The sequence below is a fragment of the Lipotes vexillifer genome, unplaced genomic scaffold (assembly GCF_000442215.2).
Source record: "Lipotes vexillifer unplaced genomic scaffold, Lipotes_vexillifer_v1.1 scaffold1241, whole genome shotgun sequence".
Classification (NCBI taxonomy): Eukaryota; Metazoa; Chordata; class Mammalia; order Artiodactyla; family Lipotidae; genus Lipotes; species Lipotes vexillifer.
In genome coordinates this window covers 396372-412031 of record NW_006786552.1, presented here as the reverse complement: position 1 = coordinate 412031, position 15660 = coordinate 396372, and the positions used below count along the sequence as shown (strand labels likewise).

Here is a 15660-nt window from a genome sequence, read left to right as displayed (position 1 = left end):
CCAAAAAAAAAAAAAAAAAAAAAAAAAAAAAAAAAAAAAAGAGAGAAGGCTGGCAGCCCTGTTAATGTGCACCTGTTCTGTTGCACCTTTATTTAGCCTTGTCTGCGAGTGTCCGGATGGACATGATGGGTGTGGCAGTGGGACCTGACGAGTGTGCCTCCTGCTCACCCATTACTGGTGCCAACTGTAGAGGAATCCCTCTGGTGAGTTTTTCTTGTTTTGCAGGGAGCAGAGAGTGCTGTCCATTAGGTCCATGAGGCATTTGGCCTCCATGTGGGAGGGTACTTCCCCCACAGAAATTTTCCATATTTGGTGCAGTTGGTCAGAGCCATTGCTAATCAGATGACTCCCTTCATTCTGTTCTGTGAACAAAGGTCTTGGGCCTAGGGAGGCCTGGATTCCCATTCCTGTACTTCCCCTAAACAGTCCTGTTACCAATCTGGGCTTCAGTTTCTTCATCTGTAAGTTAAAAGTCTATTAGTTTGCTAGGACTGCCATGACAAAGTACCACAGACTGGGTAGCTTAAACAACAGAAATTTACTTCCTCACAGTTCTGGAGGCTAGAAGTCCAAGACCAAGGTGTCGGCAAGGTCGGTTCCTTTTGAGGTCTCTGTCCTTGGCTTGTGGATGACCACCTTCCCTCTATCTTCACATGGTCTCTCCTCTGTGCATGACTGTGCCCTCTTCTCTTCTTTTAAGGACACTGGTGATTCGGGTTAACTCCTGCCCTACCCCTCTGCCCCATAACTTCATTTTACCTTAATTACCTCTTTTTAAAGGCCGTCTCCAAATACAGTCACATTCTGAGGTACTGGAGGTCAAGACACTTCATCATATGAATTTGGCGTGGGGGGGTGAGATACAGTTTAGCCCAGAGCAGGGGGTGAGGTGGTGGTGGTAGAGGGTACTTAACCAGTGATTTTCTAATAGTGCTCAGAGGAGATCCCAGAGACTGGGGCGACAAACTATCCCGGTTTGCCTAGTTCTGAGGTTTCCCAGGACATGGGACTTGCAGTGCTGAACTGAGCAGCCCAGGCAAATCAGGGTGGTTGGTCACCCTGCTGGTCTCCCATGGAAGGCACAGGGCAGGCATTTGCTTCCCTAGCCTCTCTCAGCCAGAGTGGCACTGCTTCTCTCAGCTTATCCATCAGCCTTCTAAGTGAGATTTAATGTAACAAAAAGGGTCTCGTGGCCCAAAATCATTAGAAAAAACACTTGATTCAATGGCCTCCAGGGTCCTCTCCTACTGCCACATGGTATGATTTAATTTCACTTGCACACACTGAATTCCAGCCAGTTGTTTGAAACTAATAACTGATCGGAGCAAAACGAATATGGTTCTCATTTTGTCTGTGGCTAAGGGTAAAATAAAACAGAGCAAGAAACTGTGTTAAGCTTTGCCTATTCGAAAGCAGAACTTGGTGCCGTGCCTTAGTGATGGCAGGTGACACTGGCCAGGCACTCACTGTGCTCACTTTATTTTATCTTCATCCCCTTAGCCTCATAGCAACTCTGTGAAGTGGGTGGCAGCAGCAGCCCCACCGTGCCAATGAAGAAACTGAGGCCCAGAGAGATGGGCAGGTCTCCAGGCTGGTCAGGGCAGGGCCTGGATCATGAAGGCAGTCTGACTTAGCGCCTCTGTGTCATGGCGCTGAGCCCAGATGCAAGTGGGGAAACAGGGACTGTCCTGGTAAGTGTAACATAATCCCATCTAGGCTGATGGGCCAGATTCTTCTCTCCAGAAAGGACATCTCAGTACCCTCCCCACCCCCACTTGTCTGGCCTTGACCAGCACCCCCTGCTGGTCCTGCTTTTTGCTCCTGTGGAAGCAGAGCCTAGAGCAGTTCTCAAGGTGTTCAGGGGTTTTGGTGATCTTGCAATAAAGGACACTGAATCACATAGTGACAAAATCGTTCCCTTGCTAATTCTTTTTCCCATCTTCTGATGATGTTAAGGGAAAAGTTTGTACGAGGCTTTAATTCTACCCCATCACTCCATGATCTCCCGTTTTGCAAAAGAACAGAGGGCAGCAGTATCTGGCTGGACTTGAACAATTGTTGTTTTTAGCATAATCATCTTTTTGCTGTTAATTTTGATATATGGCAAATGATTTAGGGTAGAGATATAAAGTGCCTTTAAAAGACATTTATGGGACTTCCCTGGCAGTCCAGTGGTTAAGACTCCACAGTTCCACTGCAAGGGGCATGGGTTTGATCCCTGGTTGGGGAACTAAGATCCTGCATGCTGCATGGCATGCCCAAAATATTTTTTAAAAAAGACATTTATTTATATGAAAAAGCAAATAATTTAAATGTATTTAGTAACTAATAGCACAGGTAATGTACACATATGGCAAGAATTGTGAGGCATGTGCTGAGAAAGATGGATTTTGTGAAACACTGGCCGGGAGGAAAGGTTAGAGTTCGTTAGAATCTTGAAACCAGCGGATGAAAGGCAGGAGTCATTTGACCAGCCGACCTTTTAGGGTCATTGTCTCAACTCAGTGTGAGCCTGGCCTGGACTCTTGAGGTGCTGGTTGGAGACCCCTTTAGAGCATGGTATGCCTGCCAGGTGAACTCTGGAAAGACAGATTCCCTTCCAGTATCAACACAACAGCTATTGGGATTTTGTTTTGTTTTGTTTTGTTAATGGTTTTCAGTGTCTTTGAAATGTCCCCATCAGAAAGGGTAAGGATTAAATAATGGATTTTTGTTTCAAGTCAAAAGGCTGTGTCTTGAGAGAATGCAGTTTAGAAGATAATTAGAAGTGCAAATTGGATTGCCCAGCATGAGGCAGAAGTGCTCACGTTGGGTGGACACCAAGCCACAGCATGGGGATTGGATGCTGTGGCTGTTTGTGTTGGAGCTGATGGTCCCTCCCTTGGGGTTAGAAGCAGCCTAGGGTTGGGACCCCTCTTCTAGCCTTGGAGTAACTACGCTTGAAGGGACTTTTTCATGGGATCAGTCTCGGGTGACTTTGTTTACCTGCTAAGCTTGCTGCTGGTACTTAAAAGTACTTAAACTCCACAGGGCCATGTCCTTATTAAGTAGAGTACTGCTAAGGCAGAGTGAGTTTGCAGCTTCTGGTTAACCATTCAGTGTGGTTGCCACAGTAGGCTGTTGCTGTATGGATGGGATCTGGGCTTGGCTAATCCTTGCAGGACCCAAGACCTGGATGGCAATGGATACTGTGCACTGACTGATGCTGTTACCAAACCAAACTTGGGTCTGATCACCCGGGCACAGCAAAGCCATCTACAGACACTGGTTGTGGTGAAGGAAAGCATTTATTGCAGGGTGCCAAGCAAGGAGAATGGGCAGCTCATGCTCAAAAGACCCAAAATCTCTGATGGCTTTCAGGGAAGGGGTTTTAAAGGCAGTGTGAGGGAGGGAGCTGCAGGGTGCGTGATCAGCTCGTGCACAGTTCTTGGATTGGTTGGCATCAAGGTGAAGTTTCAAGCATCACCAACCTTCTGGTTTCAACCAGTCCAGGGTCTATGTTCTTGTGGTCAGCAGTTTTCATCTGGTGGGGCTCTGCTTCCTGTAAAAACAGCTTAGGAATGTGTGTCAGGCCTTTGTCCATACCTTTCAGGGAACTGGGAGTTTGGTGATTCTGCTATGTGGTGGATTTACAGTCTAAATTGTTACCAGTTTCCTGGCCCAACAGCTGTTCTTTGTTTCTACATCTTCACATTTCCTAATCATTAACTCTTGAGCCAGCCTTTAGAGACTCAAGGGAGGCCTGGAAGACTAAACATAAGCCTTCTGCTTCAAAGGACAGGGACACAGTGGTTTGTACATGGTTTCAGTGCCTGGTACAGGCACCAGATCCTCCTTCTTAACAGCCCAGACTTTGCACATAGACACTAGTTTCTAGTGACCATCAGAGAGGTCTGGTCAAGGTTACTATAACCTGGGTACATAGTCTCAGACCCCTGGCTTTCAGCTGTTTTCCCTGCAGCAGCAGCCACCAGTCCGCAACTTAGAACGACAATTGTCTGGTCATGACTAGACATCCTCTTTGGCCCTTTTACTCCCTCCTGCTGTGCGGATATAATCTCCCCTTTTAGAACTGTGTTTTTCAAAATGTTTCAGAGTCATGTTTCCCGCCCCTCCATCTTCCACCCCCATTTCTTAAGGAGACTTCATATCCCTCATTAAAAAAAATCTACTTAAAATAGAAGGGGAAAATTTTAAAAATGAGAGAGAGAGAGAGAGAGAGAGAAAAGTACCACAAGGTTGCTGGTTAAGAATAAAAATATTCTTTTTTTTTTAAACATCTTTAATGGAGTATAATTGCTTTAAAAATGGTGTGTTAGTTTCTGCTTTATAACAAAGTGAATCAGCTATACATATACATGTATCCCCATATCTCTTCCCTCTTGTGTCTCCCTCCCACCCTCCCTATCCCACCCTTCTAGGTGGTCAGAAAGCACCGAGCTGATCTCACTGTGCTGTGCAGCTGCTTTCCACCTGCTATCTATTTTACATTTCGTAGTGTATATATGTCCATACCACTCTCTCACTTCATCCCAGTTTACCCTTCCCGCTCCCCGTGTCCTCAAGCCCATTCTCTACATCTGCATCTTTATTCCTGTCTTGCCCCTAGGTTCTTCAGAACCATTTTTTTTTTTTTTTAGATTCCATATATATGTGTTAGCATACGGTATTTGTTTTTCTCTTTCTGACTTACTTCACTCTGTATGACAGATTCTGGGTCCATCCACCTCACTACAAATAACTCAGTTTCATTTCTTTTTATGGCTGAGTAATATTCCATTGTATATATGTGCCACATCTTCTTTATCCATTCATCTGTTGTTGGACACTTAGGTTGCTTCCATGCCCTGGCTATTGTAAGTAGAGCTGCGATGAACATTTTGGTACATGACTCTTTTTGAATTATGGTTTTCTCAGGGTATATGCCCAGTAGTGGGATTGCTGGGTCATATGGTAGTTCTATTCTTAGTTTTTTAAGGAACCTCCATACTGTTCTCCATAGTGGCTGTATCAATTTACATTCCCACCAACAGTGCAAGAGGATTCCCTTTTCTCCACACCCTCTCCAGCATTTATTATTTGTAGATTTTTTGATGATGGCCATTCTGACCAGTATGAGGTGATACCTCACTGTAGGTTTGATTTGCATTTTTCTAATGATTAATGATGTTGAGCATCCTTTCATGTGTTTGTTGGCAATCTGTATATCTTCTTTGGAGAAATGTCTATTTAGGTCTTCTGCCCACTTCTGGATTGTGTTGTTTGTTTTTTAGATATTGAGCTGCATGAGCTGCTTGTAAATTTTGGAGATTAATCTTTTGTCAGTTGCTTGGTTTGCAAATATTTTCTCCCATTCTGAGGGTTGTCTTTTCATCTTGTTTATGGTTTCCTTTGCTGTGCAAAATATTTTAAGTTTCATTAGGTCCCATTTGTTTATTTTTGTTTTTATTTCCATTTCTCTAGGAGGTGGGTCAAAAAGGACCTTGCTGTGATTTATGTCATAGAGTGTGCTGCCTAGGTTTTCCTCTAAGAGTTTGATAGTTTCTTGCCTTACATTTAGGTCTTTAATCCATTTCGAGCTTATTTTTGTGTATGGTGTTAGGGAGTGATCTAATCTCATACTTTTACATGTACCTGTCCAGTTTTCCCAGCACCACTTATTGAAGAGGCTGTCCTTTCTCCACTGTACATTCCTGCCTCCTTTATCAAAGATAAGGTGACCATATGTGCGTGGGTTTATCTCTGGGCTTTCTATCCTGTTACATTGATCTATATTTCTGTTTTTGTGCCAGCACCATACTCTCTTGATTACTGTAGCTTTGTAGTATAGTCTGAAGTCAGGAAGCCTGAATCCTCCAGCTCCATTTTTCTTTCTCAAGATTGCTTTGGCTATGTGGGGTGTTTTGTGTTTCCATACAAATTGTAAATTTTTTTGTTCTAGTTCTGTGAAAAATGCCAGTGGTAGTTTGATAGGGATTGCATTGAATCTGTAGATTGCTTTGGGTAGTAGAGTCATTTTCACAATGTTGATTCTTCCAATCCAAAAACGTGGTATATCTCTTCATCTGTTTGTATCATCTTTAATTTCTTTCATCAGTGTCTTATAGTTTTTTGCATACATGTCTTTTTTCTCCTTAGGTAGGTTTATTCCTAGGTCTTTTATTCTTTTTGTTGCTGTGGTAAATGGGAGTGTTTCCTTAATTTCTCTTTCAAATTTGTCATCATTAGTGTATAGGAATGCCAGAGATTTCTGTGCATGAATTTTGTATCCTGCTACTTTACCAAATTCATTGATTAGCTCTAGTAGTTTTCTGGTAGCCTCTTTAGGATTCTTTATGTATAATATCATGTCATCTGCAAACAGTGACAACTTTACTTCTTCTTTTCTGATTTGGATTCATTTTATTTCTGTTTTCTTCTCTGATTGCTGTGGCTAAAACTTCCAAAACTATGTTCAATAATAGTGATTAGAGTGGGCAACCGCCTTGTCTTGTTCCTGATCTTAGAGAAAATAGTTTCAGTTTTTCACCATTGAGAATGATGTTGGCTGTGGGTTTGTCATATATGGCCTTTATTATGTTGAGGTAAGTTCCCTCTATGCCTACTTTCTGTAGGGTTTTTATCATAAATGGGTGTTGAATTTTGTTGAAAGCTTTTTCTGCGTTATTGAGATGATAATGTCGTTTTTCTCCTTCGGTTTGTTAATATGGTGTATCACATTGATTGTTTTGCATATGTTGAAGGATCCTTGCATTCCTGGGATAAACCCCACTTGATCATGGTGTGTGATCCTTTTAATATGCTGTTGGATTCTGAAGAAATAAAAATATTCCTGTTTCTAAAGCCCAGTGCCACTAATCCTGTGATCTGTTGCACATAACAAACTTTTCTTCCCACCAGGAAACATCTGTATGGATTATTTCATTACAGCGCCACGATGCTTGGACTTGAATCGCTTCCAGATCCCACAGATATCTGGGAAATTGTGGAGACCATAGGTAAAGGCACCTATGGCAAGGTCTACAAAGTAACTAACAAGAGAGATGGGAGCCCGGCTGCAGTAAAAATTCTAGATCCAATCAGTGTAAGTAACAGTTATAAATTATAACCACAATATAGTGTTTCATACACACTGAGCTTTCAACTTCTTTCTTTGTTCTGGGGATGGTTTTCTAGGGATAATGAAACCTGGCATGAAATCTCAAAATGAGTTATGACTCCTTAGCCCATCTGAATGAAGGGACTCCATTTGGAGTTAAAACTTCCCTTGATTTTCTCTTTTGTCCATTTTACTATGGTTTTGAATTTGGTCCCCTGGACTGTTCAAATGTTATTCTCTTGGAAAAAGTGATTTGTTGGGTTTATACAGAGGCTGATCTCTCTGTAAGTTACAAAGTGACCCAGACTTGTGGTATTCAGTCATCTTAGCCTGGCATCCTATTTCAGAGCACTGAATACTGAGCCTATAATGCTGTGCACTGTTTACCACGGTGAGGTTGTAAGTGTCCTATCCTGGTTGGGTCCCTTTGAGCTACTTCTCCTTAATTGCTTTGGAAATTTAGACATTTTTAAATTTAAAAAAAGATATTTATAATATTATTATTAAGAATATATAATGAAGACATTTATTGATTTAACAGAAGGCTTTAGTTGGTATCTGAATGTCCATTGTTAGGTATTTTCAAGATATGGTAAAGATTACATTAAAAATACAGACTACATATGCTTTATTAAATCGTTACTTGATCGTGACATCATTCCCATACCCTTCCTCGCACATTATACTGAATCCAGCATGCACTTTTTACCTCGTGTAGGATATGGATGAGGAGATTGAGGCAGAATACAACATTTTGCAGTTTCTTCCGAATCACCCCAACGTTGTAAAGTTTTATGGGATGTTTTACAAAGCAGATCACGGTGTGGGAGGACAGCTGTGGCTGGTCCTGGAGGTAAGAGGCTCCCATTGGGTAACCAGCAATTCAAACAGAGCGCCAGGGGTGAGCAGACTCATTGTTGCCTAAATAGTGTAAGATGCACATCTGGGGAGGTGGTCTCTCCTGCATGGCACAGGTACCTTACCAGATGGGTTCTCCATGTTCTTATGGGTAGGCTGTGTGCTGAAAATGTGCATGTTTCTCTGCTTGTAAGGTTTAATAATCTTCTTCTAATTCAGTGAATACAGGAACACAGTTGGAAAAGGTTATTTTCTACCCTAGGCCGGGAAAATTTCACAGAAAACATGTTCCGATTGATGCAACTCATTTTCAAAAATTGTTAACCCAAGGTTTACTTGGTTGCCAAGTTTGAATCAGTCCATTCATGTTCATTTATCCTCATCTTAGGTTGGGTTTCCTGAAAATGGACTCTGAGGATTGTGTATGGAAGGTTTATTGGAGAGTTCTTACAGGAGCTAGATGTGCAAGGAAGGTGGGATTGGGCAAGGGAGACATTAAACATCAGTGTGGTTGCAGAGGTCTCAGCCCATCCTCAGGGAGAAGACCTGGGATCCTCTTGTAGGGTTGTCCTGGATTTTATCTCTGTAAGAGCCTATCACTTGGTGCATGCCACCCTGGGAGGGGGTGTGGTCTTGGGGGAGGCAGTTCCCTGTCGTTGGGCACTATTCCTGGTGAGAGGTGCCACTGGGACTTGGGAGCAGGGAGCAGCTGATTTTCCTGGCAGCATCTGCTTTGAAGAGAGAATCTGAAGGGAGCACCACTATATCCAGTGTAGTCTTGCCTTTTTTCTGCCTTCTTAATGGGAATGAATGTGTGTAACTGGATGCAAAAGAGTCCCTTCCCCACAAATACAATTCCTCCATGGAACTAACATGGCAAAGACACAATGACAACATATGAAATTAGTATATTAGGACAGGTCTATTGTATTGCCTCAGGGTGGGTATAGGTCCACCCTGATCTGTCCTGGACTCTGCCCCTCTGAACCAGCCTCTGTGCCTGAGGTCACATGTGTGATCCATGAGCACGGGGACATGTGTGAAAACTTTAAGAGAGAAGCAACAAAGGAGAAATCAGACCTCAATTCACTGTCTGGGGTCTCTTGTTGAAAACCTTCCACCTGGCTCTGGGAGGGCCTGGCCATGAGGCAATATATACTGGCTGCCATGGCAACAATGTATGGGGAATTCACTTGTATTCAAATGGAATAATCTGCAGGGAACATTTCTGTCACATCAATTGCCTTCTTCAGAATATAAAGATGTAAGGGGTTTTGGTTTTCAGAAATCATCTTTGTCTGTTTAGTTGGCTGGTTAAGTCACATAACATATTCTCATAGGATCACCTTTTGGATTTTATTATTCCCCACTCCCTCCCTGGGAATATTATAGATTTTATCCTGCCAATGAAGCTCTAGAATAACATTAATTTTTTTAATGCTCATTTTCATGAGATATGGAAAGTATTGTTTCTAGGGTCTCTGATTGTATTCTTTTTTAAAAATTTTTTAAAAAATTATTTATTTATTTTTGGCTGTGTTAGGTCTTCACTGCTACATGCGGGCTTTCTGTAGTTGTGGAGAGCGGGGGCTACTCTTTGTTGCGGTGTGCAGGCTTCTCATTGTGGTGGCTTCTCTTGTTGTGGAGCACAGGCTCTAAGTACGCGGGCTTCAGTAGTTGTGGCACACGGGCTTAGTTGCTCTGCGGCATGTGGGATCTTCCCAGACCAGGGATCGAACCTGTGTCCTCTGCATTGGCAGGCAGATTCTTATCCACTGTGCCACCAGGGAAGCCGTGATTGTATTCTTCTTAAGCTCTGTAAGATCTCATTGTTTTAAACCTCATTATAATTTAATAATGTAAGTACAGTGACCGAGAAGTTTTAGTTTCTTTTCACTTTACCACCGACTCAAAGACTCTGCATTCGGATATAGAAAACTGAACTTCCAGGGATTTTCCAGGGCCTGAAATGGGACCTTCCCTCCCTCCATTTTACCAGGAGAGTAGGTGGGCTGCTCAGACCTGCCACCACCTGGAGAATAATTGCTCTTCCTGATGAGGAGTGACCAAATGTTAGTCCCTCAGGCACAGCCAAGGCAGCCAGAAAGGGCCACACATGGCCTTGAAAGATGAGAAAGAGCCCAGAACTATGAACTGAGCCTTGTGCAAATGCTCCCCTGTGACTGTCTCTTGCTTTTTCAGGGTGACTAAGTACAGATAATGAGGTTGCCCTGGCACACTGAATTATTCATACCTCAGCAATACAATATGCTGATATTATGCCCTTTGCAGGTTGTGTTGGCCCATGCCAGAGTTGCTGGCATGGGGAACCAGATGTCCTTAATCTTTTCTGTCTGGGAATGGGCCATCCATGCCAGGCTGCAGGGGTAGGTATGTCTAGTGCCTCCAGTATGCTTATAGACACAGGGATTCCTGGGCTCCTAGAACTGACAGGGACCTCGGCCTTCCTTCTGTCACTCTCCTAGTGTTCAGCTGAGGAACAGAGACCCAAAGAAGGAGTGACATGATGGTCCCATACGAGTTATATGGCAGAACTGGAGGAGGACAACACTTCAGCACTTTTCTCCCATCCTGTGCTGTTGCTATTTGCCGGGTCTGGGGAATATAGACTTGGGATCTCTGGTTAAAATGGCAGCAGTTCCTGATTACACAGGAACTGCCTTAGCACAGAAATAACACATACACACAGACACAGACACACACACACAGCTGAAAGATAATGACAGTCCACACAGCACCTTGACCATGTTGCTCCATCTGCAACTTTTTTAGGACTGCTTTAGGAGACTTGCACAATAAAATTATGATCTGTTTAATATTGCTCCCCTCATCCTGTATATTGAGATTAAATTTATGTTGCCTTTGCTCTTTCCTTGCCTGAATGTGATGAAAGGACCAGGGAGAAGCTATTCCACAGAGCAATTCTTGAGGATAGAAAAACATTATTAATAACCCTCTTAAATCACCACAACTCTAAAAACAAAAGCAAATAAAAATGTCATTTCAGAAATTAATTACTAATTGTTAGCAGAAAGCAAACCAAAGCCTTCTTGCATAACAGACACCTACTATAGGAGAAAAATGTGGACAGAAAACACTCATACATAATAATGTTTTGGAAAATTTGTGAATAAGTTTTATTCTAAATTAATATTAAATTTGGAAAATCTGTAAGTTCTATTATGTCTCACCTAAGTGAAACATGATAAGAAATTAGACTTTTAAGAAAAAGCACCAGGGGCTTCCCTGGTGGCACAGTGGTTAAGAAGCCGCCTGCCAATGCAGGGGACATGGGTCCGATCCCTGGTCCGGGAAGATCCCACATGCCATGGAGCAACTAAGCCCGTGCACCACAACTACTGAGCCTGCACTTTGGATCCCGCGAGCCACAACTACTGAGCCTGCGAGCCACAACTACTGAGCCTGTGTGCCACAGCTACTGAAGCCCACATGCCCAGAGCCTGTACCCCACAAGAGAAGCCACTGCAACGAGAAGCCCGTGCACCGCAACGAAGAGTAGCTCCCGCTCACTGCAACTAGAGAAAGCCCACACACAGCAATGAGGACACAATGCAGCCAAAGATAAATAAATAAATAAAAATTTTAAAACCTCATATAAAAAAAAGCACCATATTTCAGAAAAGATACCTAGTATGTGCTAAGACATGAAGTACATTTTCTCTTTTCCTTTCAGTATAAACCTTCAGCCTGTAAATACTATTTCAGCCTGAATCACATTCAACTTAAAATGGTTTAGAGTTTAGAGTGTTAGTAAATGAGAATGTCAAGTAAAAAAAACAAAAACAAAAAAACCTCCTTATATTTTAAAACCAGATAAAAGAATTATTTTTTAACCTGTTTTTTCCTCTCAGAGGTCTTTGTGTAAGTTCAGCATCTAAGCCAGAAGGGGGGAAAAAAGATATCTCTGTTCAGTTTTTGCATTTATATAAGGCCCTAGAAAGTCCAGTCTAGGCCCCGATATCATTGCAAGTTAACACTTAAAACCATTTTCACCCATTGATATTGTGGCATGAGTCAAGTTTATCATGTTAACAAGTTAGGGTCCTAGCAGGACACTGATGGCCTGGAACGTAGCTCTGGCATGTTTTGATTGGCCAGAGATTGTTAGAAAGCCCTGGAGCACTGAACACTGACTCAGATGGCAGGTTCTGGCCGGGTTCTAGAATGAGAGTCACTGGAGTGTTGGGGGTCAGGAGGTAAGTACAGAACAGTTGGGAGTGGGGAAGGGAAGAACTGTGAAATGTAACCGAGGTGCATCTGATATTTATGTGCTCTCTGCGTTCAACAAAAGCAAGAGAACGTGAAGAGCTGAGGTGTGGGAGCAATTCTGCCCAGCCACCAGTCTGTGCATGTGCCCTGGAGAGAGGCTGAAATGGGAGGCGGGAGCCTTGGGGCCCTCCTGCCTCTCATAGTGTGAGCATCTTCCCCCCAACCCCCCCGGCTGGAGCTCCAGGGTTTCAAGTGACATTGTCTTCATTCTTCTAGGTGCAGGCCAGTGACTTTATCTGGTATCAGTAAAATAAACACAATCTCTCCCAACAGTGTGGAGGAAAACTATGTTCTTGGCCTTCCTGAGAGGTGGGCAGTGTCCAACACGGTGCTCCCTAAGGCATCTTCCAGAGTAATTTTGACGATCCTTGACTTTTGCTTTATGCCCTCTGTAGACCCTAACACCCTTGAAAGATAAAGTCAACCAAACAAAAGAGCACTGAAAAGAAATTCCTCTTAATTCTGCCATCTGACTAGGGCAAATCAACATGCCAGTATAGAATCTACCTGAAAGTTGCAGTTTTGACTAGAATAAAGGTCTGGTGATTGTGTTGCACGGGCCATTCTTTAATAACATGGAGGAAAGTTGATGGCTTGTTGAGCAAGGAACATTTTATTGCTTGAAATTATGGCCATCGTAGCAAATGCACATACTGTGATTGAATCAATATTCAACTATGTTTTAGAAAACAGATGTGGAATGTAAATGATTTTTCTATTTTTCTTGGTTTGGAGTAAAATGCTCGTTAAATTCTAGATGCATCCAGCTGCCACATTTCCTGAATGCTGAGGGTGTCGGGAGGAATGCAGGGATGGAGACCTACCTCTGTATTTGAGTCTGATGGCTGGCAGGGTGGGCAGGAATAAAAGGCTGCAGGTGCCAACCCTCAGGGGTAGGGTAGGAGGCTTGGCTGCTTTCTTACAACTCTAAGGGGATTATTTTATTTGATGCATTTAAATATAGTTCCTTGTCATGCTTTTAAAATGTTCAGTCCATCTCACTGAATATTTACTCTGATTAGACAATTGTCAGTATGTACCTGCTTTCCTTTTTTTTTTTCTTTCCTTTTTTATATCCAGGTACCCAAAGTCCTTTCCCTGTAACCCACGGGCTGCCCTTTAAAACCTTGCTGGTGGGCTTATCAGCTTCACAGGACCGCTTCCTGTAAAGGTGCTCTGAGCAGTTTATTTATATGTTTCTTTGAACCACAAGTCAGACAGTTCTTAAACTCTGACATTTAGTGAACAAAAGGCACCAACCGAGTCTGATCCTTTTGTTGTTCTTAAATCCACAGCTGAGTTTTGATCCTGCTGACAAAATGGTAGCTCTTAGTCCCTCCGTAGGTTCTAGAGCTATGAAGAAAGTTTATAAGTTGGCTACCTATATAAAATGCCACTGAATAGGCTCTTGTTGCAGAAATGGCCAGATTTAAAGTAGGGCAGGAGAGAGACTAAAATGAGGTTTCAGGGGAAAATTCCAGGGTTGAGTTAGCTTGGATCATCACCCAGCACTTAATTTAAATGTTCTCTGGGTAGAATTTTAATAGTGCACTTGCAGTATAGTAAAGCATGTGCCTCCCTGAGACGGGAACCAGGCTGAGAAGTGGTTCTAATGAAGGCATTACAGTGCCTTGCATGTCTATTGCTGCGTTAGCTTTAGAGGATCAAAGAACTTTATTGCTGTTCTTATACTCACAATATCCCTAGACTCTGTTTCTTCTTAACTTTCTCTATCCAGTTGGTACAAAATTCCTGTCGATTCTATGTCATAAAAGTCCTCCATATCTGTCCCTGACTCTTCGTCCTCAGGACTCTTGACTTTTTGACCCTGCTTCTCTCGATTGCTTCAACACCTCCTAACAGGTGTCCAGCTCCCTGTGTCTTCCTGTTCTGTCCACCCTCCAATCTGCTACCAAGGTCATCTTTCTAGAAATCTGAACAGACCTCCTGCCTAAAACCTGTCAAGAGCTTACCTATCTAATGGTATATTATGGTATCACAATATGCGTGTGTATAGTAATAAAGCCCACACTTCTTAGAAGAGCACACCTGTCATTCCCTGTTACCCCCTTTTTTTCCCTGTCTGCCTGCTCTAGGATTCTGTCCCTTTGTCCCAACAGTGGCAGAGTATGTAGAATTCAAAGACACACAGACATAGACACACACACACACGTGCGCGCGCAGGCAGACAGACACACTACCTCCCCCCTCATTCTTCTGTGCTCCCTTCCTTTGCACACGGTGTTCCCTTTCCAGGGATGCTCTTCTTCTTGTTCACCTGCCATAAGGTCCTGTGTCCTTCAAACTCATTGTATGTGTTACGTCCTCTGGGAAGATTCCCAGGCTGTTCCCTCTTCACCCTAGCACAACAGAAGTCGCCATTCTCTCTTCGGTGCCACCACACTCCCCTCGGGCCCACCCTTTCTTCCACCTGCCACTCTTATTACTCATGTGTCCATTTCTGGTGCTGAGCTCTTTGAGGGCAGGCACTGTGTTCATGATTGAGTAACGGGTAATAAACTGGGCAGTCACAAGCTATTGAGAACAAAGAGGTAACTTTCTTTTTTTTTTTTTAACATCTTTATTGGAGTATAATTGCTTTACAATGGTGTGTTAGTTTGTACTGTATAACAAAGTGAATCAGCTATATGTATACATGTATCCCCATATCCCCTCCTTCTTGCGTCTCCCTTCCACCCTCCCTATCCCTCTAGGTGGTCACAAAGCACCGAGCTGATGTCCCTGTGCTATGCAGCTGCTTCCCACTAGCTATCTGTTTTGCATTTGGTAGTGTATATATGTGTATATATGTCAGTGCCACTCTCTCACTTCGTCCCAGCTTACCCTTCCTCCTCCCCGTGTCCTCAAGTCCATTCTCTACGTCTGCATCTTTATTCCTGTCCTGCCCCTAGGTTCATCAGAACCTTTTTTTTTTTTAGTGTTAGTATACAGTATTTGTTTTTCTCTTTCTGACTTACTTCACTCTGTATGACAGACTTAGGTCCATCCACCTCACTACAAATAACTCAATTTCGTTTCTTTTTATGGCTGAGTAATATTCCATTGTATATATATGCCACATCTTCTTTATCTATTCATCTATCGGTGGACACTTAGGTTGCTTCCATGTCCTGGCTACTGTAAATAGAGCTGCAATGAACATTGTAGTACATGACTTTTTGAATTATGTTTTCTCAGGGTATATGCCCACTAGTGGGATTGCTGGGTCATATGGTAGTTCTAGTTTTAGTTTTTTAAGGAACCTCCATACTGTTCTCCATAGTGGCTGTATCAATTTACATTCCCACCAACAGTGCAAGAGGGTTCCCTTTTTTCCACACCCTCTCCAGCATTTATTGTTTGTAGATTTTTTGATGATGGCCATTCTGACT

The 15660-nt window shown here is 42.9% G+C and overlaps 1 protein-coding gene across 1 annotated transcript in view; it reads left to right on the top strand.

Moving 5' to 3' along the window:
• The window catches only part of MYO3B (myosin IIIB), a 428901-nt gene that overhangs the window by 18400 nt on the left and 394841 nt on the right, over positions 1 to 15660 (top strand). Inside the window, exons 2-3 of the mRNA XM_007459030.1 lie at positions 6901 to 7084; positions 7818 to 7952. Of these exons, the coding sequence (XP_007459092.1) occupies positions 6901 to 7084; positions 7818 to 7952 (319 nt within the window). The remainder of the gene's footprint in view (positions 1 to 6900; positions 7085 to 7817; positions 7953 to 15660) is intronic.